This window comes from Typopeltis vanoorti, chromosome 9 (genome assembly GCF_054136105.1).
Source record: "Typopeltis vanoorti isolate ZY-2024b chromosome 9, IOZ_Tvanoo_1.0, whole genome shotgun sequence".
Classification (NCBI taxonomy): Eukaryota; Metazoa; Arthropoda; class Arachnida; order Uropygi; family Thelyphonidae; genus Typopeltis; species Typopeltis vanoorti.
In genome coordinates this window covers 89,125,637-89,152,571 of record NC_143557.1, presented here as the reverse complement: position 1 = coordinate 89,152,571, position 26,935 = coordinate 89,125,637, and the positions used below count along the sequence as shown (strand labels likewise).

The window sequence follows — 26,935 nt, the reverse complement described above, 5'->3', positions numbered from 1 at the left end:
GCAAAAATTGCAGATACAACACAGAGGATAATTTCAAAGTAGATAAGGAAATCATTCTTGCCTCTTTTTAAGGCCTTGATCACAACTGCAGATTATTGTGCATAGATTTGGCCTCCTGGGATGTATCCTATCAGATACCTAATCTGAGTCCAGCATTATCATAAAATAAGAACAAATTGCTCAGATATAACCTCCTTTTAATAAACCCATACTGTTTCTTGCCAAGCATGGCCTGTTTTTCAACCCATTTCTGTATGCAGTTCTTACCTATGTCTCTAAAGTCTTTACAATCACTACAAAGATAGTGATAGGTTTAGTAGTTGGACACATCAGTCTTTGCATTTGCATCACCCTTGTACAGTGGGATTATCATACGTTAATTCTTTCCATTCCTGCAAGATCTTTCCTAAGCTGAGACTCACTATATTAGCATATCAAGGGCATAGCTAGTTTGGTTGAACATAGGCATCATGAGTATGCAGTTTTCCAAGCCATTCTGGCAAGTGGCCATCCTGTGTGAACTGATTCATTATTCTGGGTTGCTCTTTTGTTAGTGCTAACAAGCAAGTTTGGCAGTTTTGTGATGGCTGACCACAAGGAACTGAGAGTGTGTGTGTGGGAAATTTTGTTTTCTTTTGTGTAAAACTGTAGTTGAAACTATTGTTATGCTTTGGCAATCCTTTAAGGACGACACTTTAGGTAAAACACAGATCTATAAGTGTTTTTCCCTCTTCAAAAATGGGGACATGTCAGTTGAAGACCAACCACGATATGGCTGACCTTTGACAAGCAGAAATGATGAAAACATTGAAAAAGGTTTTAATCAATAATGCCAACAGTTTTAGTACACAACAAAGTATTCACCTGAGCAACAAACTCGATGACTTTGTTTCTTTTTTTGTACTAGTTTACTTATCTATTGGCATTTGTGTATACTTACATCTGCATGCTTGGCTGTGTTTGGCAATTTTTGTTTTTCATTCCCAGACTCACTCAAAAAGTCTGAACCGAAAGTATTTTTTACCACTTCACTAGATTCACATTAGTATCACATCTGCACACCCTAGCAGAACTTGGACATACATTCTCAGCATTCCTCCCAAGATGATCTAGTTCTCCTGGCTCACTATATTAAGTCTTACTCCAATAAATATTTTCTCCAGACACCTAATGACAAATTCATTCAAGTGCATGCCATTCCTTTTTCTGCCATCAAACTCACTCTGCACATCAAAGGACTCACATCCATTTCTTCTATATAGTCTGCTTATTGAATCATTTACTGTTGTTGTATGATAGGGTTTTTTGCATCTCTAACATCCAGATCATCCTATTTGTCCTTTGTAATATATATGCCACATGAACAGTAGATTTTGTAGTAAACACCTTGTTTCTGATTCATAAATCTAGAAGAGGAACTGCTTCCAAATGGAAAATGAAGCCTTTCTGTTTCAATAGTGAATATGATTTTGTGATGACAGCCATTAATAAAATTCCAGAAGTTATGCAGTTCTTTCAAACTTTTGCCAAAGCAATAAATATATTGTTCATGTAATGCCACCATATCTGCTAGCATGATTAGCTGAATGGATAACATCTCTTTTTTCCAACCAAGATTCCAAAACATCCATGTCCACTGTGGACATGGATTTTTTGAATTGCAGTCACAGAATCACAGTGGGATTCAAACAAAGTTTCATTTTGTATGATATTAGAAATCACTTATCCAGTCTTCAGTATATCTGATTTGTAGTGCACTACAACAACCTGTAAGATATTCAAAACACAGAACTTCACTTATAATAGATGTGCTAGGCATATTAATTGCTCTTAGCTTATAACAAAGCAGTTGCAGTCCATATATGGCAGCCATTTCTGTTTTGGTTGTATGATAGGCTCATCTGGATTTGTGTTTTCTGTTTCCTTTTCTTTTTTGCATCTCTAACATCCAGATCATCCTGTCTGTTCTATGTAACATATATTCCACATAACAGTAGATTTTGTAAACACCTGGTTTCTGAAGAGGAAGAGTAGTTTAAGAGGATATAAAAATCTTTAGATTTTGCATAGTTGAGCATTTTAGAAATTTTGTCCATAAGGAAAGAAACTGGAAATGCCCATATATTGAGCATAACTGCTTTCTCAAAAAATTCAAAGAAGGATATGCTAAGCACACCTTGCGCAGTGGAATAAAATTAAAGATATCATCTTACACCAAATGTGGTCATCATTCTTCAAAAATCTCATGCATGTAGATCATGGATATAATGTGCATTATATGTAGAAACTCAGTAGTTCCAACTAAGAAAGCATTTTACACATTTCAACATTTTTTGCACTACATTCTAACTCACAAATAATTTCAACTTTTTTTTCCAAACAGAGAGATATTTTCTTTTAATAGACATATTTCTGACAGAAGGGTTCATTTTAAACTGATTTTACAGTCTTTGTGGCAGTGTTTAAGTAAAGTGAAGGAGGAAGGCTCGACACTGGAGAGGTAGTGGAGTGATATTCCCAAGGACTAAATTAGGTTATAAACCAGCTCATAATCTGATACAAGTGGTATCAGATTACTAATTTACTCGTTTCATTTTTGTCTGTTCAAGAATTGGGTATTCTAAGAACTATCTGTGTAGTATGCTAATTATAAAAGTGGGAAATTGTATGGAAATATGCATGAATTAAAATCATTATGTTGTTTTTTTTTCTCATTACAGCTGTGATCTTGTTATTTTTATGCTTGTTACAACAAAATGCATCTGTACTAAATTATTGGTATTTTGATGCAATTAGGATGCTTCAGAAGATTAAAATGTATGAACTGATCATATCAGAGACTGGACAAATAGCAGACCAGCTTGGAAAAAAGTTGTTGGTCAGAAACTAATCATGAATTCTGAATTGTTCATAATAATGCTTATCAGTGTAACCAAAACCAAGAGGAAAAATACATTTATTTAACACTAATATTTCACTGGTTTTCTAACTTCTTAAAAGACTCTTCCACTTATCAGATCACAGGATGTAGAATCGTGGGATTCTACAAAATCCTAAAAGAAAAAAGTGTACAAATTATTTTTTAAAAAAAAGTTACATCCTGGCCTAAAGAAATTATCAAAGAACTTAAAGCTTATTATGTCAAACTACCCCAGATATATGGGGTCCCTAAAAGTCACAAACCCACAAACTAGTCTCCACATTATCCCATGGTATTATTACACCAGATCATAGAGATCAAATTCATGTATTTTATACAGCACCTTTTCTGGGTTGTTATAAAGTTCACATTTAGAAATATTCATATAAATTAGTAAATGTATCCTCGATGTTACAGATTTTGCAGATGGGGAAAAGTTTTATACCATTACTAAATTTGATTGGTTTTGTGTGGCCAGTTTTGAGGCAAGAGATCATGGTATTGGCATAGCAATTAAACTTGGAGTTGATGGGAGCTACCATCAACTAGAAAAAACTAGTTTATCTGCTAAATACCAGTGGTGAGTCATGTCCTGGAGAATCATTCTTTTTATGTTTTCTTTTTGAGTAGTTTTAAAAAGATCAAAATCTGTGGTATCACTTGATGTTGCAGCCATTTTTGCTACTTCATCTGCAGTTTCATTTCCCTTTAGTCCCACATGGGATGGAACCCATTGGAAAATTATTTCAGAATCCGTATGTAGTATGTTTATGTTTTTTGCTGTGTCTCTAAGTATTTCTTGATGGCTAGTGTAGCAGTTCTTAATAGCTTGAAGGGCTGCTAAGGAATCTGTGAAAAATATAAATTCCTTTGGGTTTCGTTTATCCAAATGTTGCAATGCTGTGTTAATGGCTATTAATTCTGCATGGTATGAGTTGCATGCTATACTTGGTTATTTTTAGTTCTATATTTTGAGAGTCATAGATGAGTATGCCACTCCCAGAATTGTTATCTGTGTAAATTTTTATTGAGTCATGTCCATATTTCATTATTTTTGAAAGAACTAATGATCTCAAGATTTCAGGGTTTTCTAGGATTTTTTCTCATGTTTCCCTATTTCAAAATTAATAACTATATTTTTCCTGTCTTGATTTGGAGGAAATGGTGGGTAGTTGGCTATTTTATTTGGACAGTCCAAGGGAATTTCATGTTCCATGATTTCATGCATTGTTGATTTTTTCTTTATTCTGTTTGTTGGTTGCCACTTTTTAAAAAGTTCACTTGCACTATGATGTGCAAGGTTGGTTCTTTTTTCTACAAATTTAGTAAGATGTTCTTGCCACCTTATTTTTAAAGGAACAAGGTTGGATTCAAATTCCGCTGTTTTTCCAGGAGTTGTATTCCTTAGTCCACATATGATTCTAACTGCATTTTTCTGAAATTTTATAAGCGTGTCTAAACTGGTTTGTGGTGTTCGCATCCAGATGGGCAAAGCATATTCCATTATAGGTCAGATATGGGTCAGACATGTCAAACTACCCCAGATATATTAGATCCCTAAATTCACAAACTAGTTTCCACTAGCAGGGTCGACTCTACTGATGGTGCAACACATGCATTTGCACGGAGTGGCAAAATTGACCTAAACTATATGAAAAATAAATCATAAAAAAAGTCATTTATTCCTTTTTTGTTGAAACCAGACTTCAAGATATCGTTAGTTAAATTTTTACATAATAAAACTTCATTGTACTGTATATTTTTTAAAAATCATAATCATTTAAAATAGTGTAGTGTAGTGTCATGTTGCATTTAATGTTGCACTGTCAGTGTTAATATCAGACGATGTGACAATAGCAGAACACCTATCTTGCATTTATGTCCGATTCCATTGTTGGCCGTGAGTTGACCTTGACCAGGTTAAAATACATGCATATTTATCAAAATTGCATAATGAAAGTACAGTAACATATTCTTAATGAATATAGAATTACAAGATTAAATTATATATAAAATTTATATAATAATTCCACTACAAGTGTTCAGGATTCTTTAGCTAAATTGAATAATAAATTTAACAAGTTTAGTATGAGTATTTGGTATGGGTTTGTAATTGTCATGATTTCCAGCTTTGGAAATTGTGATAAACTCAGGAGAATATTATCTTTAGCCCAGTGTTATCAGTTACTGAATGGGAAGGGTATCAGCAATATGTGGGAAGCTTTTAAAAGGTTCCCACATATTGCTGATACCCATTCAGATAATGAGGCATTATCTGAATATGTCCCAAGAGTTCAAAGAACAAATAAGATGTGAGTGAAATGGATGCACAGCCTTATTAAACAAGAAATCCATCAGAAGAAGATGATGTGGAAGGAATATCATGAGAAGAAGAGTGAAGGGCATTGTGGAAATCAGAAGCAAATGTTCAAATAATGAGTGCTCACGTTGGTAAGATCTATGAACGAGGTGTATGTAACATGGTACACAATGCTCAGCCTACCTATCTGTACACAATGCTAAACTATAGATAACTCATGCCATCTCCCACATGGCTTCGTTTTCAGCTGGCTAAACATTTCTTTAGTATACATGCTGATATCCCATCTGTACCTATTCCAAATTCTTATCCAGGTTATGCAATAGCTCTGCAACCTGATTCTCATGCATTTTTCAAATACCATACAGGATCAATCCTTGATTCCTGTTGAGCGTACCTTGTGAACGATTACCATAGTAGATTATTTTATATTACGAGCAGTGAAGTTGTCCTCTACGTAAAACATGGTGCTCTTATTCCATTCAGTTTTATGGTGTGGGTGGTGGTGGGGGGGGAGATGAAAAGACAGGCCTGTATTGTGTTCTCAGATGTTCTAAAATGTTATTGACATGAAATGTCAGTTTGGAAATAAAACAGAATATACTCTTCCTGTCTTATTTCCAAACTTCTAGATGTCTACCCTGTGTGAGAAAGGTCACAAGAACATGGAATATTTTTAAACTCCAGGATGTGGAAAAAGTTGTGGTCTTTAAGTGAACACAGTAAACCTCATATAGTCAAAATGAGCTCGAAAGTAATTCTTATCTCATGAGATTTGAGGAGACTAGCGATCATGAGTGAAAGTCTACAATTGTAAGGAATGAAACTGGAGTCATATAGTGAATGTTAGAATTTTGCTTTGGAGCAGTAGAGAATAGTAATTTTTGTATGAGTTTCTTTGAATATCTATTGCAAACACCATATTCAATATGGTGTTGTGGGGGGAGGACAAGGGGGGGTAAGAGATTTTTCTCTCACAGAGCAGTGAGCAGAAAAGTTTGCCTGTTGTAGTGAGTGAATCCAGTGTGAATGAGTTTAAGAGAAAGTATGACGACTGGGGTGTGTGTGTGTGTGTGTGTGTGTGTGTGTGTGTGTGTGTGTGTGTGTGTGTGTGTGTGTGTGTGTGTGTGTGTGTGTGTGTGTGTGTGTGTGATTTATGGCCTTCCTGAATGAGTCCTTGCCTCTGGTATGACAGCTGGTGTGGGTGATTTCCAGTCTACCTCAATGAGTTGTTGACTTCTGGATCTTGAATAATAATAATTTAGCATTAAAAAGACAAAAACTATGAAATTGGCAGGAAAAACACAACCTGTATTCTCAATGATGTCAATGCTATAGTTGATGCTTTATTTTGATATTAAATAGTTAAAGAGAAATATCTAAATAGTTAAATATTTCAACTATTTAAGTACAGTTGTGAGTGAAGATGGTAAACAACATACCAAAATAAATAATAGAATTAGTAAATTTGGAAAGAGAAATCAAGCAAAATGTGAATCTAGCAGTATATAAGACTGCAGTGTTTGAACCAGTTTTAACATATGGATCTGAGTGTTGGATTAGATATAAACTATGATCAGAGTGGAGATACATTTGGTGTGTGGAAAATTAGAAAAGCAACTCAATAGGCATCATTGGCAGATTCATATGAAAAAAATAATAATAATAAAGATATTAAAAAATCATTTGATATTATTAGCATTCAAGAATGTGCAAGGTAATCTAAGGTGGTATGCTCACTTAGAAAGAATGGGAGAATAAATGCTTGGAAAATGCATGAGGGAGGAGTGGGTGGAACTCAGAGGATGCTTATCAAGAAGTTATAATGATGATTTTTCCCTGGGGGATTATTTTACACTTTGTAATCAAACAAGAACGAACTTCAAAGTAACTCAAAGAAGTTGAAAATTTATTTATCACTAGGTTAGACTATAATAGATTTAGTTTAATCCTTTATCCCAGTGAGAGCAAACAAAGTTTGCGCCTGAAAATATCTTCAGGACTAAATATAGTGCTGTACTATCTTATCCAGTAAGTAGTGCAACACCAAGGCAACTCGTGGCAAAGGTGGAGCAAGCTACCAGGCACTTCTAACCCAGCATCTCCCATAATGCAAAACACATTTCCTATGTGGATATGTATACTGTTATGCATTAAAGGGATTGGCCATCTACCCAGACTAGTTTCGACCTTTATTGAGGTCTCTTCAGTGGGAGCCAGGCCCAGAGCTGGAGATACCAGGTCAGTCTGGGTAGATGGCCAATCCCTTTAATGCATAACAGTATACATATCCACATAGGAAATGTGTTTTGCATTATGGGAGATGCTGGGTTAGAAGTGCCTGGTAGCTTGCTCCACCTTTGCCACGAGTTGCCTTGGTGTTGCACTACTTACTGGATAAGATAGTACAACACTATATTTAGTCCTGAAGATATTTTCAGGCGCAAACTTTGTTTGCTCTCACTGGGATAAAGGATTAAACTAAATCTATTATAGTCTAACCTAGTGATAAATAAATTTTCAACATCTTTCTCTAAATCCAGAGTAATTTTTAAAAAAGGTGATAAACCTTTTGGCAACTCCCATAGGCACAGATGACTTGCTACTGCTTCTGCCTGGTATCTCCAGCTCTGGGCCTGGCTCCCACTGAAGAGACCTCAATAAAGGTTGAAACTAGTCTGGGTAGATGGCCAATCCCTTTAATGCATAACAGTATACATATCCACATAGGAAATGTGTTTTGCATTATGGGAGATGCTGGGTTAGAAGTGCCTGGTAGCTTGCTCCACCTTTGCCACGAGTTGCCTTGGTGTTGCACTACTTACTGGATAAGATAGTACAACACTATATTTAGTCCTGAAGATATTTTCAGGCGCAAACTTTGTTTGCTCTCACTGGGATAAAGGATTAAACTAAATCTATTATAACTCAAAGAAGCTCGTTTTCTCAATTAACAACAGTTCACTTTCTTTCCTTTATTTTCTCTTTTCTGAGGATTAAAAAAAAAAAAGGAAAAAGCTTTTTTCCCCTTATTGATTCATTGCATATGGAAAACAAATGCCTTAATTTCTTCTCACTGTATTTAAAAAATTCATTAAAATGATTATAATTCCACAATCTGATGATGAAATATGCAGTCACTACTTGAATTCAGTTAGAATATGTGAATATTTTTAACAAATATCCTTTTCCCAGCAAAATCATTTTGTTCATCACTTGAGAAAAGTTTCATCTGCAGTAGTTTTTTCCTTAAGAAAATGGATTATGAGAATATTTAAAGCGTTTTCTGGTTATTACCTGTTTTTTGCTATTTTTCTTTAAACATTAATTTTCTGTTTTCTAGCAATTGGATGCAGCAATGCAGCAGAGAGTGAAAACATTCAAGCAAATCAGAAACCAACTAAGTTTGAGGGTTAAATATTTTTTTATAACTGCTTTAGCTGTTCGTCATTATACAGGAAAAATAATCTTTGATCATAAAAATTGTCTGCTGGATATTTCAGTAAGTTATTACATAATGAAACAGAATAAATATGAGACATTTATAATAATCCTCTAATGCTACTGAAGTAATTTTAATTAGCTAAGAAGTGTATGTATTATTTTACTGACATAAATATTCTTAGCTATTATTATTATTGTTGTTGTTGTTTTTTATTATTATTATTATACAATATATAATATATCAGGTCATCTCAAAAGGAATGTCATTTTTTATATTGTACTTGTTCAAATGTGTCTCAGCTTGTCTAACATGAATTAAAGCTTTTTAATTACCAATAGAGGCAGCCTCATTCTAAGGAATTTCACCTTACAAAAACATCATGTATAAGTTATTGTTTAAATAACCCTTTATTACTGTGGAGGTTGCTGAAGAGCACATCATGCTCTTCAGCAACCTCCAAGTTCAAACAAAGCAAGAATGCTGCTGCTAACACTGTAAAAAATGGGCAATAAGTGTATGGTGATAATGTTCTGAATGTGCAAAAGTGCCAACGATGATTCTGAAAATTTAGACAAGGGGACTTTAACTTGAAAGACTCCCCTTGTTCTCGGCACCCTGTCTCTCTCTCTCTCTCGATAATGATAAACCAGAAGCCACAATTACAAGAAATACCAAAGCAACTATTGAAGATTTAGCAAAGGATCTTAATTCATCATCGATCATCCATCGCCATTTGCAAGAACTTGGAATAGTGTCTAAGCTCGGCAGGTGGTTTCCTCACAAACTGACAAACAATAATCAAAGAGAGCATGTCAACATCTGCACTAGTCTTCATTCTCGAGAGGTTCAATCTCCTTTTTTGAGGCGTGTAGCCACTGGTGATTAAAAATGGATACTTCACAAGAATTTTAAGTACTAAAGGCAGTGGATTCATTCAGGGAAACAGCTAGACCTCAGCCAAAACAGGACCTTCATCCTCAAAAGCTTTTGTTAAGCATTTGGTGGGATATGGCTGGTATTATACACTTTGAACTCTTGCCACAAAACTAAACAGTCACAGCTGAAGTATACTGTGAATAACTCAATTGATTGAATGAAAAACTGAAAAAAAAAAAAAGGAGTGTTCTCTAGTCAGTCGAAAGGGTGTTGTTTTTCACCATGATAATGCATGCCCTCATAGTGCAAGAATCACCTGTACCAAGATTGAGGAATTCAGCTGGGAAAGCTTCCACATCTGTATTGCCCTGATTTTGCACCTCCAGATCACCACTTATTTCAAAGTTTGCAACATTTCATTAATGAAAAACAGTATGATACATTAGAGGCATAAAATTGAGCCTATGCAACTTCTTTGCCTCCAAGCTTCCTGAATTCTATAGAAATTGCATTATGAAACTTTCGCAACATTCATATGGAGAAATATTCTTGATTAAATTAGTAAGTGATATCTTTTATATCCTTTCAAAAACTTAGTGCTAAAACTTACTTTTGGGATTGACCTGATATAACATTATATTATATTGTATAGCTATTATGCAATGTAATAGCTATAGTATCTCTTATTAATTGCCAATATTTTTTTATGTGTTTATATGCCATAGAAGAATAGATATGTATTTTTAACTCACTGCTCAAAGGGTTAAAATTAATCTCTAGGGGTCAGAATGATTTCTATTTGTCACACATTTATGTTCTCTAACATAACTAATAGTATTATTTCATCTGTAACCATAGAAAACAAGGAAGAAAATACTCATATATAGTCATAAAAATACAGGTTTTGTAATTACATACTTGTCCTAGAGTCATTCTGGTATATGTAATGTATGCATAATTAGCTTTTCTGATTTTGCCATTCAATCACAGAGAAAATAAAATAAAAATTATATATATATGAGCTTTCGTAGCTCAGTAAGTATAGAAGAAGCCCTTTGGTCAGAAAGACCTGGGTTTGATTCCCATCTATGATGAGGAACCTTTATCTGGTCTCTTTCGACTAAAGGTGAGTTAGCCGGTCTCATACGGAGGTAGAGGGTTTTTTCACCCGGAAACTCTGTTTTTTCGTCCGTGTGTTCACAGAGCCAGGCAAACTGGCTCCGTGAACACACACAGATTAGTCATGAATACTTACAACAACATGTGGAAGAGATAGGGTCCTCACCACATGTCATTACGCCCGTAGTTAACCATGAGTCACATCATGGTAGTCAACCTTCTAGATAGGAGATGACACATGTATGGGAATATATATATATATATATATAATTTCAAAATTTTTTGCCAGTAAAAAGGATTAGTTTCACAACAAAAACTACTGGTGAATACTATATCCATTCTGCTACTTTGATGTTATAGTTACAGTTATAATATAATTTTTAAGTAACAACTTCACACGTGCAAGAGAAAACTAAATATAATTTATTACTAATTATATGAAGAGCCAAAGGCTTCAATTCAGCGATGTGAACTTATTTAAGTTAAGGGATATTGCATCCCATATTGTTTCATAGCCGAATAAGAAACTCAAAGAGTTTCATGCCGAATTTAGAAACTATATAAAGTTCGGCGAGTCCAAGCATAAGTAAATACCTGGATAGTGCAACACATAACCATTTGGTAGTGCAACACTGAGGCAACTCATAGGAAGGGTGGAGCAAGCTCCGATCACTATTCTTTGTATTTACCCATAATGTGAAACTCAGCTCCTAGGAGCTGTATTACTGTTCTACATTATGAAAGTAATACAGCTTATTACATTATGACATCCCTTAACTTATTTAAGTTAAGGGATGTAATATCCCTTAACTTAAATAAGTTAAGGGATATTACATCCCATATTGTTTCATAGCCGAATAAGAAACTCAAAGGGTTTCATGCCGCTTGGACTCGCCGAAAGATTGAAACGGGTCTGGGTAGTGACCTTCTCTCATAATGTAGAACAGTAATACAGCTCCTAGGAGCTGGGTTTCACATTATGGATAAATATCAAGAATAGTGATCAGAGCTTGCACCACCCTTACTATGAGTTGCCTCAGTGTTGCACTATCCAGGTATTTGCTTACATTTGGACTCGCCAAACTTTATATAGTTTCTATATTCGGCATGAAACTCTTTGAGTTTCTTATTCAGCTGTGAAACAATATGAGATGTTATATCCCTTAACTTAAATAAGTTCACGTCGCTGAATTGAAGCCTTTGGCTCTTCATATAATCAGTAATTTATTAGGAGATACCTTCTTGGCAATTCTTATAGTAGGGTATGTAAGTTCTGTTCGCTACAAACTTGGTATTATCTAGGTCTACCTACTCACTGATGAGACCTCAATAAAGGTTGAAACTGGTCCTGGTAGTGACCTTCTCTCATAATGTAGAACAGTAATACAGCTCCTAGGAGCTGGGTTTCACATTATGAATAAATACCAAGAATAGTGATCAGAGCTTGCACCACCCTTACTATGAGTTGCCTCAGTGTTGCACTACCAAATGGTTATGTGTTGTACTATCCAGGTATTTGCTTACACTTGGACTCTCCAAACTTTATATAGTTTCTATATTCGGCATGAAACTCTTTGAGTTTCTTATTCAGCTATGAAACAATATGAGATGTAATATCCCTTAACTTAAATAAGTTCACGTCGCTGAATTGAAGCCTTTGGCTCTTCATATAATTAGTAATTTATTAGGATACCTTCTTGGCAATTCTTATAATAGGGTATGTAAGTTCTGTTCGCTACAAACTTGGTATTATCTAGGTCTACCTACTCACTGATGAGACCTCAATAAAGGTTGAAACTGGTCTGGAGAGTGACCTTCTCTCATAATGTAGAACAGTAATACAGCTCCTAGGAGCTGGGTTTCACATTGTGGGTAAATACCAAAAATAGTGATCGGAGCTTGCACCACCCTTACTATGACTTGCCTCAGTGTTGCACTACCAAATGGTTATGTGGTGCACTATCCAGGTATTTGCTTACGCTTGGACTCACCGAACTTTATATAGTTTCTATATTTGGCTATGAAACAATATGGGATGTAATATCCCTTAACTTAAATAATTTATTACTCCTATATAATTTGCTCAATATGTCATGACCTTCTTTCAGGAAGAAGGCAGAACTGGTAACAACATTTAAATTCTGAATCCAAGAATGAATCATGCAGCATGCATATAATATCACATCCTGGTTGCAGCTGTACAGTAGAAGGAAACACTATTAGAGTTCAGAGATTTAGGAAAGATGTATAATTAATTAATTAATTTTTTAAAATATTATAAACAATTAACAGCAATCTCTTCCCAAAACATAGAGATAGGTATACAGTCTGTCCGATTAAGAAGGTGGCATGGGGCTTCACATGATTCAAAAAATAAATGATCAAATTTGAACCTGTTGTAGTGTAACATCTCTTAAGCAGTTTGCTGTCTTCTTTATACAGTTGAGTATTCTGAGAGATGTAGAGACATTTGTGATTCAACTCACATGTAAGTACACTATTCTAAGCTTGGCAAATTTGGGATTTATATGTCTTAGGAGTTGAGCCAAAGAGAAATATTGGTTAGAATAGGAGGGGTGGGGGTAAGCAAGTATTTTGGAGACTGAAGAGGCTCGAGATGTGCTAGATTTAAACATCAACCCATGAAGAGAAACATTATCTTGGTTGGCAAATGAAATGTTATCAAAAGTAAGAGGGTGAAGCATGATCTCATTCGTCCAGGAAATAAAACAGGACTGTGTTTTGGTAGCATTAAAATTTGCTAGATTATCTTCACCCCCATTTGAGAATAATAAGGAGATGAGTGTTTAAGGCATTGGTTCTAAAAAAATTTGAAGCTTGTGTGATTTGAGCATTACAATATACTATCATTGCTTGCACCAGGAATATACTATCATTGGTAAACCTGATGTTAGTGAGAGAAGATTCCTAATGTATAGAAGGAATTTATGGAAAAATCTGATGAGAGGAAGTGAAGACACAATAACCAACTAGAGAGGAAGCTGCCAATCCACTCATAAAGACCAATATTGTTATACATGTTAATTACATAGGTTCTTCTAGCCAGTTTGCCTGTTTTACAAGATGGAAAACATCTCTGCCACCATCATATGAGAAAGCAAATGCATTAACACATTTTATTTTGTTTAAACTGGGGGGCATCAGAAAGAAGGGTTGAAATGTTCTAATCAAGATTAAGGCGTTTGACAATTGACAAGTGATTCTTGACAATGTCCTTGTCACATCCAGATCTTGCAGATCTATCCAGCAAGGATGGGAAAATGAAGTGCTTTGCTCTGCAATCACATTCCTTAATACAACCAATGGTCCAAGGCATTGTTTTAGCTTGCAAAAGGCTCCTCTATAAGACTAAGTTGTTTGGTGCGATAATGTTAATGAAAAAAAAAGGACAAAAGAGGAAGATAAACAACACTGGAAGTATATTAAGTTATATAATATCATATATATTATTGTTAATTAGCCATTTCTGTGAGGAATATTTTTTTAAAAAAATGAAAACTTTAGCAAATTGCTGGGGGGGGGGCACTTTACATGGCATAAATGGCACTTTGAAGGATTTGAGCTAGAGGATTCTGCTTTATCTCAAATCTACTGACTCTCCTCAGGACAGCTGCAAGACCACATACACAAAAAAAAAAAAAAGCCCAAAATTGACTTGAACAGGATGAATGATATGCATTTTTGGAAATTATGGAGACAACTACCGTGTTTGAATAAAAACTTTAGTTTACTATTACTAAAATTTTACAATTCGACGTTTCGACCTTTATGTCAAGGTCATCTTCTGGAGCGTACAAATATACACAGGAAACAAGCTATACTACAATCATACTGGTTCGTTAAAGACACTGACTAACTGCTACCACAATTGTTGGCCTGACCTCTGGTGAAAAAAAAAAAAAAAAAAAAAAAATTATACATCAACGCTAGAGTCCTATTATTTGTGTTGTCTACTATATACATATATTAACATCATTCCAGCCAGTTGGAGTGGAATGGTTTCTAATAATAGCAGATTGGCTAGAGTCCTGACTTATGTTGAATCTTTCAAATTAGGTTGGCTGAATGTGTGCCATCCAGATCCTTGGAATTTTCATACCATCTTTATTGTTGATATTTGGGTGGTTTATCAGGATTTCGCAGGATTCTTTAAATTTTTTCTTTCGTACCATGTTTTTGTGCGGTGTAAGGAGCAGGTGCTTTTCCAGTTGATTTGGTGTAAGGTGTTGAGTGCGTGGTCTGAGAGGCCTGACCATTATGGTGAAGCAGGCCTCTCAGACCACGCACTCAACACCTTACACCAAATCAACTGGAAAAGCACCTGCTCCTTACACCGCACAAAAACATGGTACGAAAGAAAATTTAAAGAATCCTGCGAAATCCTGATAAACCACCCAAATATCAACAATAAAGATGGTATGAAAATTCCAAGGATCTGGATGGCACACATTCAGCCAACCTAATTTGAAAGATTCCACATAAGTCAGGACTCTAGCCAATCTGCTATTATTAGAAACCATTCCACTCCAACTGGCTGGAATGATGTTAATATATGTATATAGTAGACAACACAAATAATAGGACTCTAGCGTTGATATATAATTTTTTTTTTTTTTTTTCACCAGAGGTCAGGCCAACAATTGTGGTAGCGGTTAGTCAGTGTCTTTAACGAACCAGTATGATTGTAGTATAGCTTGTTTCCTGTGTATATTTGTACGCTCCAGAAGATGACCTTGACATAAAGGTCAAAACGTCGAATTTAAAATTTTAGTAATAGTAAACTAAAGTTTTTATTCAAACACGGTAGTTGTCTCCATAATTTCCAAAAATGCATTCGGATCACCGTGCAAGCCTAAAAGAAAGGATGAATGATACCTTGAATTTCATCATCTGACAAAGGAAGAAATTGCCAAATATTGCTAACGATTCTGCTGTAGAAGGAGATAACAGAGAACTGGCTAAAACAGATGAACTAGAAGAATCTCTGATTAAAAAGAAACTTCTTAACAATGCAACAGATGGCACTGATGTCAATCATGTAGGCTCCTCATCAAATCAAAAGTTCCAGGGTTTTTTTTTTTTTTTTTGTATATAAAAAAAGCATTTATAATTCCAGGAGGTATACAAGCTCATCCGGAGCTATACAAGCTCATCCAGAGCTTTTACAAACACCTATGACACAGCAGGACTCGAACCCACGATCTGTTTATTGAAAAGCAGGCAATTATAAACCTATTTATAGACACTTAAATGCTATAAGAGAGATTATAATATATATATATTTAAAACACTGTTGAGGACACTGTTGAGGACTCGGACAAAGATTGACAGTTTTGATTCAAGATTTTAAGTCTTCTGATGGTGAATAAATCTGTTGTACTTTTTTTTTTTATAGTTTAAATGAAGAATTAAGAGTAAATTGTTTGGTTGATATTTTTTTGATAGACTCAAATTAGTGTTTGAGATAGCAACTCAGTATTATTTATATAATTTGCTCTGGTCCCTTACTAAGGCCATTGGCCACAATCCCTTCTCATATATGCTGCTGCCTCATCTAAATAGTGCCACAGTTATAGCACCCAAAAAGCTGTCCTCTTGCACAGATGACAAGACAAATTGCCTCCTACCATACTAGAATCTAATCACTAGCCTTCTGTGGTTTTTCAGCAAATAGACAGATGATACTAAATAACTTGGACACTTTAAAAAGTCTTCATGTCCTAATGGCATCTCTCTCCACTTGTATGCAAACATTGTGCTCTAGAGCTAACACCTGTCCTGTATTATCTTTACAATCTTTTGTACTTGGCTGTACTTATCCCAGTTTGTGAAAGCAGTCATATATTCAGCCTATTCCAAAAAAAAAGGAAGATAAAAGTCTATTGTCAAACTACTGACTAATCAGTATCATCTCAATCCTCTCCACAATAATGGTGGAGAGGATTGAGATGACTACCAAATCACTACCTGTAGATCCACCAGTTAATCAATGACCACCAGTACAGATTCTGCCATTCACAGCACTATGGCTGTTCTACAGGTATTTCTATGGTCATTGCTGCACTGCACTGGCCACCTTCATTCCTCCACTTTCTTTTGAACCTGTTGAAACAAAAGAACAGTAGCTTTAAAACATCCTTTTTCAATGAAACTAAAAACACACTAAACCTTCTTTTTCCCATCCTCTTTTATTTCTTCTATCTCAGTCATCTGGAATTGCTTTCCTCATGAAATATTCCTGAACAACTACAACTTGAGCTCTTCAAGAAAAATGTCAATAAACTTCTTTCTCAATCCTCATATGCACCTCACACAGTACTGATATGCTTATAGGTTCTTTGGCTTCACATGTTATAATGCATGCATGCAAACACACACACACACACACTGTACAGTGATGCACTATGAGCAATTTGTCACATGCCATAAATACTAATATAAATGGAGTCACGTACACCCTCTATCCATTCTCATAATGTTGCTTAAGGAAATTAACACCACACCTACTCTAGCCATAAATATTGTTACAACTTGAGCAGTGCATATTAGTAAATCATTTACAGCTTTCAGCACATAAACCACATGTATAATGTGCATTTAGTAGCACTCAATGTTTGAAATGTCCTCCCTTTGCCTTCAGGTATGCCTGAAGTCTGCGAGGTCACATAGCAATGGTAGCATACAACATCCAATGGAAACACTGCCACTGTTTGCTCCAAATCCACCTACAGGCTGGCAGTGCTGGGGTGTTGTTTCTTGTAGGCTACTCTCTCTCTCTCTCTCATGCTCCAACCATAATTTGGAGTCCAACGGATTCAGATCGGGACTTCCAGACAGTCAGTCAGATGGTGCTATGTGATTGGGCACATTCGCCTCCAGCTGCTGTTGAGTAGTCTTTGCCTTGTATGCAGGGGCTGAGTCCTGTTGGACGGTCCACTGCCTGATGTGAAACAAGGTGTTGTTGTTCAAGGGCTATACCAGCACGGTGTCTTGATACACTTTGGCAGAGGTTTGACCTCTTTCTCAAGAAAGAGGTGCAAATGCAACTTGAATACCCCTGCTATGTCATCCCCCCACCAAATCATCACTGACACTGGGTGATGACCTCTTTGAATCTGGATGCTGTGGCACAATCTGTGCGACCATCCAAGACATACACCGAATCATTTTGGTGATTAAACGAGTCTTCAATATCTTCTCATCTGTGACGAGGATATCTGTGTGTCACATACCATCAGAGAAGTGCCTTTTATTTTTATCACCCTCAGCTGCATAAGTTGTGGTATTAGGAAGTGTCCAGTAGAACAAAGATAGACTCTCATCCCCAGGTCATCATTTAGTACACGTGACATCATTCTTTTTGAAACATTCATTTCTTGCAACATCACTTTCTGCATTCTTACAGGATTACAGTGGAAGCATGTCTTCACAGACCTCATAAGCTGTTGTGTCCTAATGCAGCATGACCGACTTGTTCTTTGGCTGTCTGATGTGTTTTCTGTATCGTTATAACAATTAATAGTCTGGTACACAAACATCATGTAAGTAAGAATAAACAGGAGAAACAGGAGACCTACAGTACTAAGTAATGCCACATATTGGGTTTGATTAAGTGATCCTGTCCATTAGGCTGATTGTCTGCAGATGAATGTAGTTTAATGCAACTATGTTTGTTTGGGTTAAATAGTTAATGAGGATAGAATGGATTTGAGGAAAACCCTCTCATATTTAAATTTGTTTCAGTGAAGTAAGGTGGCTTTTTTCCCCAGCAGATCTGTGGTGGGTATCCAAGGCAAAATCTGCTAAACTTGAACAGCTACAGTGGTGGAAACAGATGTAGTCTTTGTACTCTGATATCCTAATGTTGGCTCTCGCCATACAAGGGATAATGTTCCATTGTTTGCAACTGATGTTTAGGCAAGTTGATAAGGGATGCTAACTTCCTATATGGTTTGAAGGTGACCACAACATTATATTTCTTTAGGATCTTGGCCACCTCTGTGAAAAACTCTGTATCTATTTTAGAGTTTCAGTGTTAGAGTTCTGTAGTACCAGAGCAAATCAATTTTGTCCTGTTGACCAGGGTTTTTATAATACCGTAGTTTTTTTTTTTGGCAGGGGGGGGGGGAATAATGTGCCTGTGTGCATCTTTCTAATGAAAGTCAAAAATCTGTTTAGTCATCCTGTAACTAGGATATCTAAGAAGGACAGGTGGTTGTTATTTTCTGTTTCCATAGTGAATTGGATCCATGAATGTTGGCTGTTCAAGTGGAAAAGAAAAGTATTTAGATTGTCTGGACTATGATGGCAAACATATCATCTACACTATGTTGATGATAAGTTTGCTATCATAGTCCAGACAATCTAAATACTTTTCTTTTCCACTTGAACAGCCAACATTCATGGATCCAATTCACTATGGAAACAGAAAATAACAACCACCTGCCCTTCTTAGATATCCTACTTACAGGATGACTAAACAGATCTTTGACTTCTATTAGAAACATGCACGCAGGCACAGATAATAAGTATCTGGATCAAAATCCATAAAATGAAGAACAGATATCTCACTTGCCTCTCTATGATCCTGGAACAAAATAGATACAGAGTTTTTCATCCAAAAACATCTGTAGATAGTTTCAGGGAAAATTTTGTCAAAAATCTTCAGCAATATTATCTTTATGTGGCCAAGCACATTCAGTTTTCAGTTTTAAGAATGGTATATACAGAATTATAGAGTAAACAACTGTAACAAGGTTGGAAGGAGTATTGACATGAGCAGAGAACAGTGGTATCAGAAACTGAAAAGGACAGATGTTAGTAGTGATTGGGAAATAATAAAGGATGTGTTTGAGGGAAGTAATATCAGGCTACACATACAGGATTGGGATGATTAGTCAGGCTTAAATGAATGAATACAATCATAAACAGGAGCTGCAAAAAAAAAAAAAAGGGAAATATTTGGAAGTAATAAAAAGAAATCGATGATCAAACTAATGAATAGTACAAAACAAAATAAGAAATAGCAACATGGCAAGGAAGACAAATCAGAATATTATTATTATTATTGTACTGACACCTCCATGGAGTCTGAAGACTTATCTTGAGAGACCCACACAATCTATCATACCTCTCCTTGAACCCATTAACAAAGTACTCATAACTGACTCTGGCAACCCATTCATTCACAACTCACAAGCAAAAAATCTAGCCCTTGCACCCACCCATTCCCCCTTACTAGCCACACTTTTATTCAATTTCCAAGGATGACCTCTTGCTAAAACTAAGAGCTGAAACATTCTCCCAGTCCTATAAGCAATAACTGAAATGCTTCTATCGTATTATCTCTTTTTTTGCCTATCAATGAACTTCTGCAATCCACACGCCATAAATCTATCCTCATGAGGGGCGTTCCGCTCACCATCTTGGTTGCTCACCTCTGAATACTTTCCACCACTTCCTCATCCACAAGGAAACCCAAGGATGGGTAGACCTGAGCATGGTAATCCAGATGTGTACATATCAAGATCTTATAAAGAGGAATAACAACTTCCTTATTTCTACTTGTTACTGTATTCTTCAGTAGCCAAGTAATGTTATGAGCTACCTTCATCTGTTTCCTAGAATATGGTTCCATCAATGTGGTACACAGCTTGTAATTGATTTATCCCAAAAATACACAACTACTTTTTCTCAACATTAAACTGATACCCATTATCTTTTACCCATACTCACAGCCTGTTTAAATCATCTGTCAATCCCTACACATCACCTTGATTAACTATTACTCTGCTCAAATCTTGGTTGCTCACCTCTGAATACTTTCCACCACTTCCTCATCCACAAGGAAACCCAAGGATGAGTAGACCTGAGCATGGTAATCCAGATGTGTACATATCAAGATCTTATAAAGAGGAATAACAACTTCCTTATTTCTACTTGTTACTGTATTCTTCAGTAGCCAAGTAATGTTATGAGCTACCTTCATCTGTTTCCTAGAATATGGTTCCATCAATGTGGTACACAGCTTGTAATTGATTTATCCCAAAAATACACAACTACTTTTTCTCAACATTAAACTGATACCCATTATCTTTTACCCATACTCACAGCCTGTTTAAATCATCTGTCAATCCCTACACATCACCTTGATTAACTAGTGGTACTAACAATGAATCTTGTGGCACACCACTACACACCAGCTTTTGCCTAGATTCTGCTCCTCCATATACCATGTTTTGATATCTGTCCAGCAGCCATCCTTTTACCATATAACCAGCATCATATCCATCCCCATTTGTTGTAATTTGCATAACAGAGTTCCATGTGATATTCTGTCAGATGTCTACAAAATCCATCAGAAACGTGTAGCCATTTCCTTTATCCATTATAAAAAGATAGTAAATTACTAAGGCATGACTTACTAACCTTTCACAAAGCCATGATGCCTCTCATAGCATATCATATTCTTATCCACCACTACTCTTGAGATAATGATTGGTCTATAATTTGTTGTTGCAGTCTTAGACCCTCTCTCGTGCAAAGGAATTATTTTGTCCTCTTTCTACTATCTTGGAATTCTACCAGGACTGAGACTTAAAGAGTCTACTCAGAGGCACTGCCACTTCCTTGCAGATTCTTGTAAAACATGAGCTGATATCCCATCTAATCGCACAGCTGTATTTATATTGAGATTCTGCCGTATTTTAAGAACTTCCAGTTCATCCACCTCTGTTCCCACATCAGTGTCTGTCACATAAATCATAGCAGTAACCTCAATTGAATGATATATCCTTGTAAAGTGGTCGCTCAGTAACTCAAATACTATAACGTGTGGACAGACTTATGTGTTCGTCGAACATGTTGTTTATTATTTTAACGGTATAATAGAACACAGAAACTAAGTAAATAATTGATTTATTAACTTGATGCTGATATTTCGCTGGTATTATAACCAGCATCTTCAGAGCACAAAAACACTGTTTGTCACAATACGCGAGACTAAAACAACATGGTGTACATTAACAAAATTGTAGCAGCAACACAACGACTAGAGTCCTGATTTTGGCGCCCTCTATCTGGAGAAAAAAAAAAAAAAAAAAAACGCTATCATATATTGCTAGAGTCCTAGAAAAGTGCTAGTTTTTCCTTAATATGACTGTCTCCCAAATCTTCGGCAAGTTAATACAGCCATATTTGTTGAGATTTGGAGTGTGTTTTAGGGCTTCTCTCGCCTCTAAGAACAATCTCTCTGATTTATATGGGTTTCTGTGTAGTACTTTTGTGTTTTTCCAGTTGATCCTGTGTGCAGGGGTATCCAGAGCATGGTCTGCTAGGCCCGACTTCCCATAATGAGCTTACTGGTTGCCTTTCTCCTTTTTTTTTTTTTTCTCCAGATAGAGGGCGCCAAAATCAGGACTCTAGTCGTTGTGTTGCTGCTACAATTTTGTTAATGTACACCATGTTGTTTTAGTCTCGCGTATTGTGACAAACAGTGTTTTTGTGCTCTGAAGATGCTGGTTATAATACCAGCGAAATATCAGCATCAAGTTAATAAATCAATTATTTACTTAGTTTCTGTGTTCTATTATACCGTTAAAATAATAAACAACTCAAATACTATGTTTGCTTCTGTCGCCTTGTCACCATCAGTACTCTTTAAGGTTATTCTTCTGTAGTCATTCTTCCTGTTACTTGTCAAGTAACAAAAGAACCCTTTGGTATTTCCTTTGGTCTGCTTGGCTAGACTCTTCTTATATGATTTTGCCTTCTTCACCTTTCTTGCCTGACTCTTGTACTGTTCATGAGCTTACTGGTTGCCTTTCTCCTTATATATACCCTCCACGGCATTTTCTTTTTCTGCAATTCTTGCTTAATGATATTACTCATCCATCTAACTCTTATCTGATTGACTCTCCTTACCTTAGGTATACAATTTAATATTGTTTCTTGTATATTCTCCTTCCTGTGCACTACCAACATCTTTCCCCTGCAAAGTTTTATGCATGGCACAGTATGTTCCTCATATTTTACAATCTCCCAAGTCAAGACTACATGGTCACTTTCCCCAATAGGAGGCAGTATGGCAACCTTGGTTGTTGATAGCACTTCTGATCATGTGATCAGGTCCAATATTCTCACACCCTGAGTCCTCTCCATCACATGCTGCCTCAGGTAAGTGTATAAATTCCATATCCTTCCTGCCATGTGATCTTTCTTACTTTCCTTACTGTGTTCTGTGTTATCATAGCCCAGACAATCTAAATACTTTTCTTTCCCACTTGAACAGTCTGTATCTCCATAGTTGGAGTTCCCCCATAATAATCACTTGACTGACACTCGTGCTAATTTGCTGATGCATGTCTTCTATAACTCTATAACCCCCCCCCCCCAGCCTATAGCAACAACCAACCATATATTTTGTCATATTGGTCTTGATCTCACACCATACTCCTTCAAATGACCCCCCCCCACACACACACACACCAATCTCCTGTTCTTTTTGTCTGCAATTCATATGCTTTCATCATCAGTATCCCTCCCCCATCCCATCTTTTCTATCCTCTCTGAAAATACTAAACCTTTGCATACCTTTTAGATCATCCCTGGAACTTCCCCGATCTATAGCAGCCAACCATTTTGCTATATTGCCCTTGATCTCACAACAAATTCCTTCAAATGAACTGCCACACTCCTGCTGATCTTCTATTCTTTTGGCTGCAATTCATCTGCTATAATCATCAGTACCCCCCCCCCCCATCCTATCTTCTCTATCCTTCCTGAAAATACTAAACCCTTCACATTCTATCCCTGTAACTACATCATATGCTTTTAGCTGTCTCACTAATGCCTATAACTTGGCAAGGTTGTATAACCAATGCCAAAAACTCCTCTCTCTCTCTCTTGTTCCTGATACTTCTGTCATTAGTATATATATATAGAAACTGCAGCATTAGTTTAGGCTCCCAGCTACATTGACTTCATGAATTGACTACCCTAGTCACTATTTTTGTTTGAGAGACTAGATTCTGCATTTGTTTGTTATGCTCATACTCATTCACCTTATGGATGCCTGCACACTTACTCACTTGCTTCTACCTCAATTACCTAAGTTTTCCTGAGTTTGCATTTCAGCATGCTTGATGAAAAGCTCTTTCTAGACACTTAACACCAAAATAATTTAGGGGCAGTTCATGCATCACCTACTCACAAAAGCATCTGAATCTGTAGTGCATTAGTACTATTAGTGGGCTGATGATTGAATTTTTTTTTCTATTTTTATTAATTTTATATTTTTTTTATTTTTATTTTTACATAATCCAGAAACTCTGCTCTGCATCAGATTATAAAATTCATCTCCCACCTAAGGATAATCACAACCATCCATGCCCACAGCAAGATTGGAATCCACAACCTGTTGATTAGAGAGTGTATAACTTAATCATTAAGCCAATCGTGCTGACCTTGTTCACTGAGATGATTAGGACATATTAGGCTGAGATGGTTGTTTGTGGTTGTCTTTAGGTGGGAGATGAATTTCATTGGCGGTGTAAGAGCACCACCCACTTATTGGAGGTCTAAAGTGGCTTGAAAAGGTTCCATGTTTGTTCTCTAGAGCAGGATTTCTGGACTGTGTAAAAAATAAATAAAATATATATAAAGTCAATAAAAAATAGAAAAAAATTCTTAGCCTAACCACTGTAAGAATATACTATAGATTTAGAGAAAAACCTTTCTTTTAGTGTTGCATGGTGATCAGCATTCATTTTGGAAATTACGCACTTTACAACCGTGTTATAAATAACTATTTTTAATTTCCTGACGTTTCGACCTTCCCATCAAGGTCATGATCTGCAGTATATACAAATATACAAGGACAAGCTGAGTAACATTTCACACAGTAAGCTAAAGAAACAAAAATTTGATCAACTGCTATTCAACTGGCATGACCTCTAGTGAAAAAAAAAAAAAAAGAAAAAAGATGCAGATAAAATTAAAAATTAATTAAATATTTAGAAACTACATCAAAGCTAAATTCTGTTTAAGATAACATGGGAGAAACATTCTTCATATTGATAGTTTTCTTACAGTAACAATGATGTCCTATTTTTAACATGACAGTTATATTAGATTTAAAATTCTGGATTATTATTATTATTATTATTGTTCAGGGAAACTCCAAGGAGTCGACAGACTCATCGAGGGAGGCCCTAACATCATGTCAAGAACAACTATTCAACATTCACACAGTATCTATCATACCTTGCCTTGAACTCATTCACCGTCGTAGCACCCACAACAGACTCTGGAAGCTTATTCCACTCATTTACCACTCTCCAAGTAAAGAACCTAGCTCTAACACCCTTGTCAACCACGCTCTTGCCCAGCTTCCATGTATGGCCCCTAGTCCTCCCACCACCAGTCATATTTTCAAATATATCTTCTGGATCAATCTTATAAAAACCCTTCAGTAATTTGAATGTCTCAATCATATCACCCCTCCTTCGCCTATTGTCCAATTTCTGCAGCCCACAAATCTTCAACCTATTCTCATAAGGTTCATTCCACAGACCTGCTATCATCTTGGTCACTCGTCTCTGGACCCTCTCCACTTCCTCCCCATCACGAAGAAACCCTGGTGCCCATAGCTGGGCACAGAAGTCCAGATGGGGTCTTATCAAGGCTCAATACAGAGGAACAACAACTTGTTCATCTCTGCATGTTCAAGTATTTTTCAGAAGCCAAGTGATTTGGTGATCTGTTTTAGTTACTTTTGCAATGTGCCCCCTCAACTTCAACTCCCTATCCACCAACACTCCCAAATCCCTGGCCTCATCAATCTCCTGGAGTAAAAATTATCTACAGTGTTTATAGTTAACTTTTAGGAAGAAAGGTTCCATGGATAGAATATGTGCCTTCCATATGCTTGGGATTTTTGGACCATCATTATTGTTCAGATTAAGGTGGTTGATAAGAATCTCACAAGCTTACTTAAATTTGCGTTCATACCACGTTTTGGTGTGATGTAAACAACTGGTGCTTTTCCAGTCAATTCTATGTAAAGTGTTCAGGGCATGATCAGAAAGGCCAGCTTCACCATAGTTATTATATATAATGTGTCGTTTACATTCCTTTTGTCTTATAGGAATTATGCGTCCTGTTTTCCCTATATATGATAGATTACAAGTGCAATAAATACGGTATATTCCAGAGTGGACCAGCAGAGGGAGTGGGTCTTTGGATGAGTTGAGTAAGCATTTTAATTTTGCAGGAGATTTAAAGGTGGCTTTGAGGTTGTATTTCTGTAGTATTCTGTTTATTTTATCTAATGTCCCCTTAATGTAAGGAATGGTTATAGTTTTAATGTAGTCTGGTTTATCTTTTTTTTTTTATTGAGGTCTTGTATCGAATTTTGTTAATGGTGTTTTGGCTGTAACCATTTTTTAGAAAAGTATTGCTGATAACTTTAAGTTCGTCTTTCAGTGCTTGTTCATTGCAGTAGATCTTCAAAGCCCTGTTTTTTAGTGTTAATGACACCTAGTTTTTGTTTTGGGTGATGGTAGGAGTTTGTCCAGTATGTGTCAGATTCCTGTAAACAGTGAAGGATAGACTGCCAGAAGGAAGACATATGACAAGTGTATCTAGAAATGGAAGTGTGTTCTGTTTTTTCAATCTCAATTGTGAACTGTATGCATTTGTGTTGTTTGTTTAGGTGGATAAGGAAAGTGTCTAGTGTCTGGCGGCCATGGGGCCAGATCTCGAAAACATCGTCAACGTATCTAAGCCAGAATTTGGGTTTTAAAGGAGAGGAATCTAGAGCATGTTGCTCAAAATGTTCCATATAAAAGTTAGCAATGGTGGGGGGGGATAATGGCAAGCCCATGGCTGTGCCTTCTTTTTATAGGTAGAACGTGTTTTGCTATACAAAACCAGAACATAATACATGCGCAGAGAGTGCCGTGATATCTGGAGGGAATTTGTTCTGTAAAAGAAGGATCGTGTGATTGATTAGGACATTCGTAGAGGCCAGAGAAGTCAAAACTGACTAATAAATCATCCTTTTCTAAGGTAATGTCATTGATTATGTTTATGAAGTGTTGTGTGTTTCTGATATAGGAGGGGAATGACTTACCAACTCCTTAGTATTGTCGCTAATTTCTTGGCTAGGTGATAATTCGGGCTGTCTATTCCTTCGACTATTGATCGGAGTGGTGTGTTTTGTTTGTGTATCTTA

The 26,935-nt window shown here is 36.2% G+C and overlaps 1 protein-coding gene across 1 annotated transcript in view; it reads left to right on the top strand.

Annotated features, from left to right (window-relative positions):
- The window catches only part of SMC6 (Structural maintenance of chromosomes 6), a 594,918-nt gene that overhangs the window by 518,064 nt on the left and 49,919 nt on the right, over nt 1-26,935 (top strand). The window contains exon 22 of the mRNA XM_090398426.1: nt 8,584-8,742. Within this exon, the coding sequence (XP_090254552.1) occupies nt 8,584-8,742 (159 nt within the window). The remainder of the gene's footprint in view (nt 1-8,583; nt 8,743-26,935) is intronic.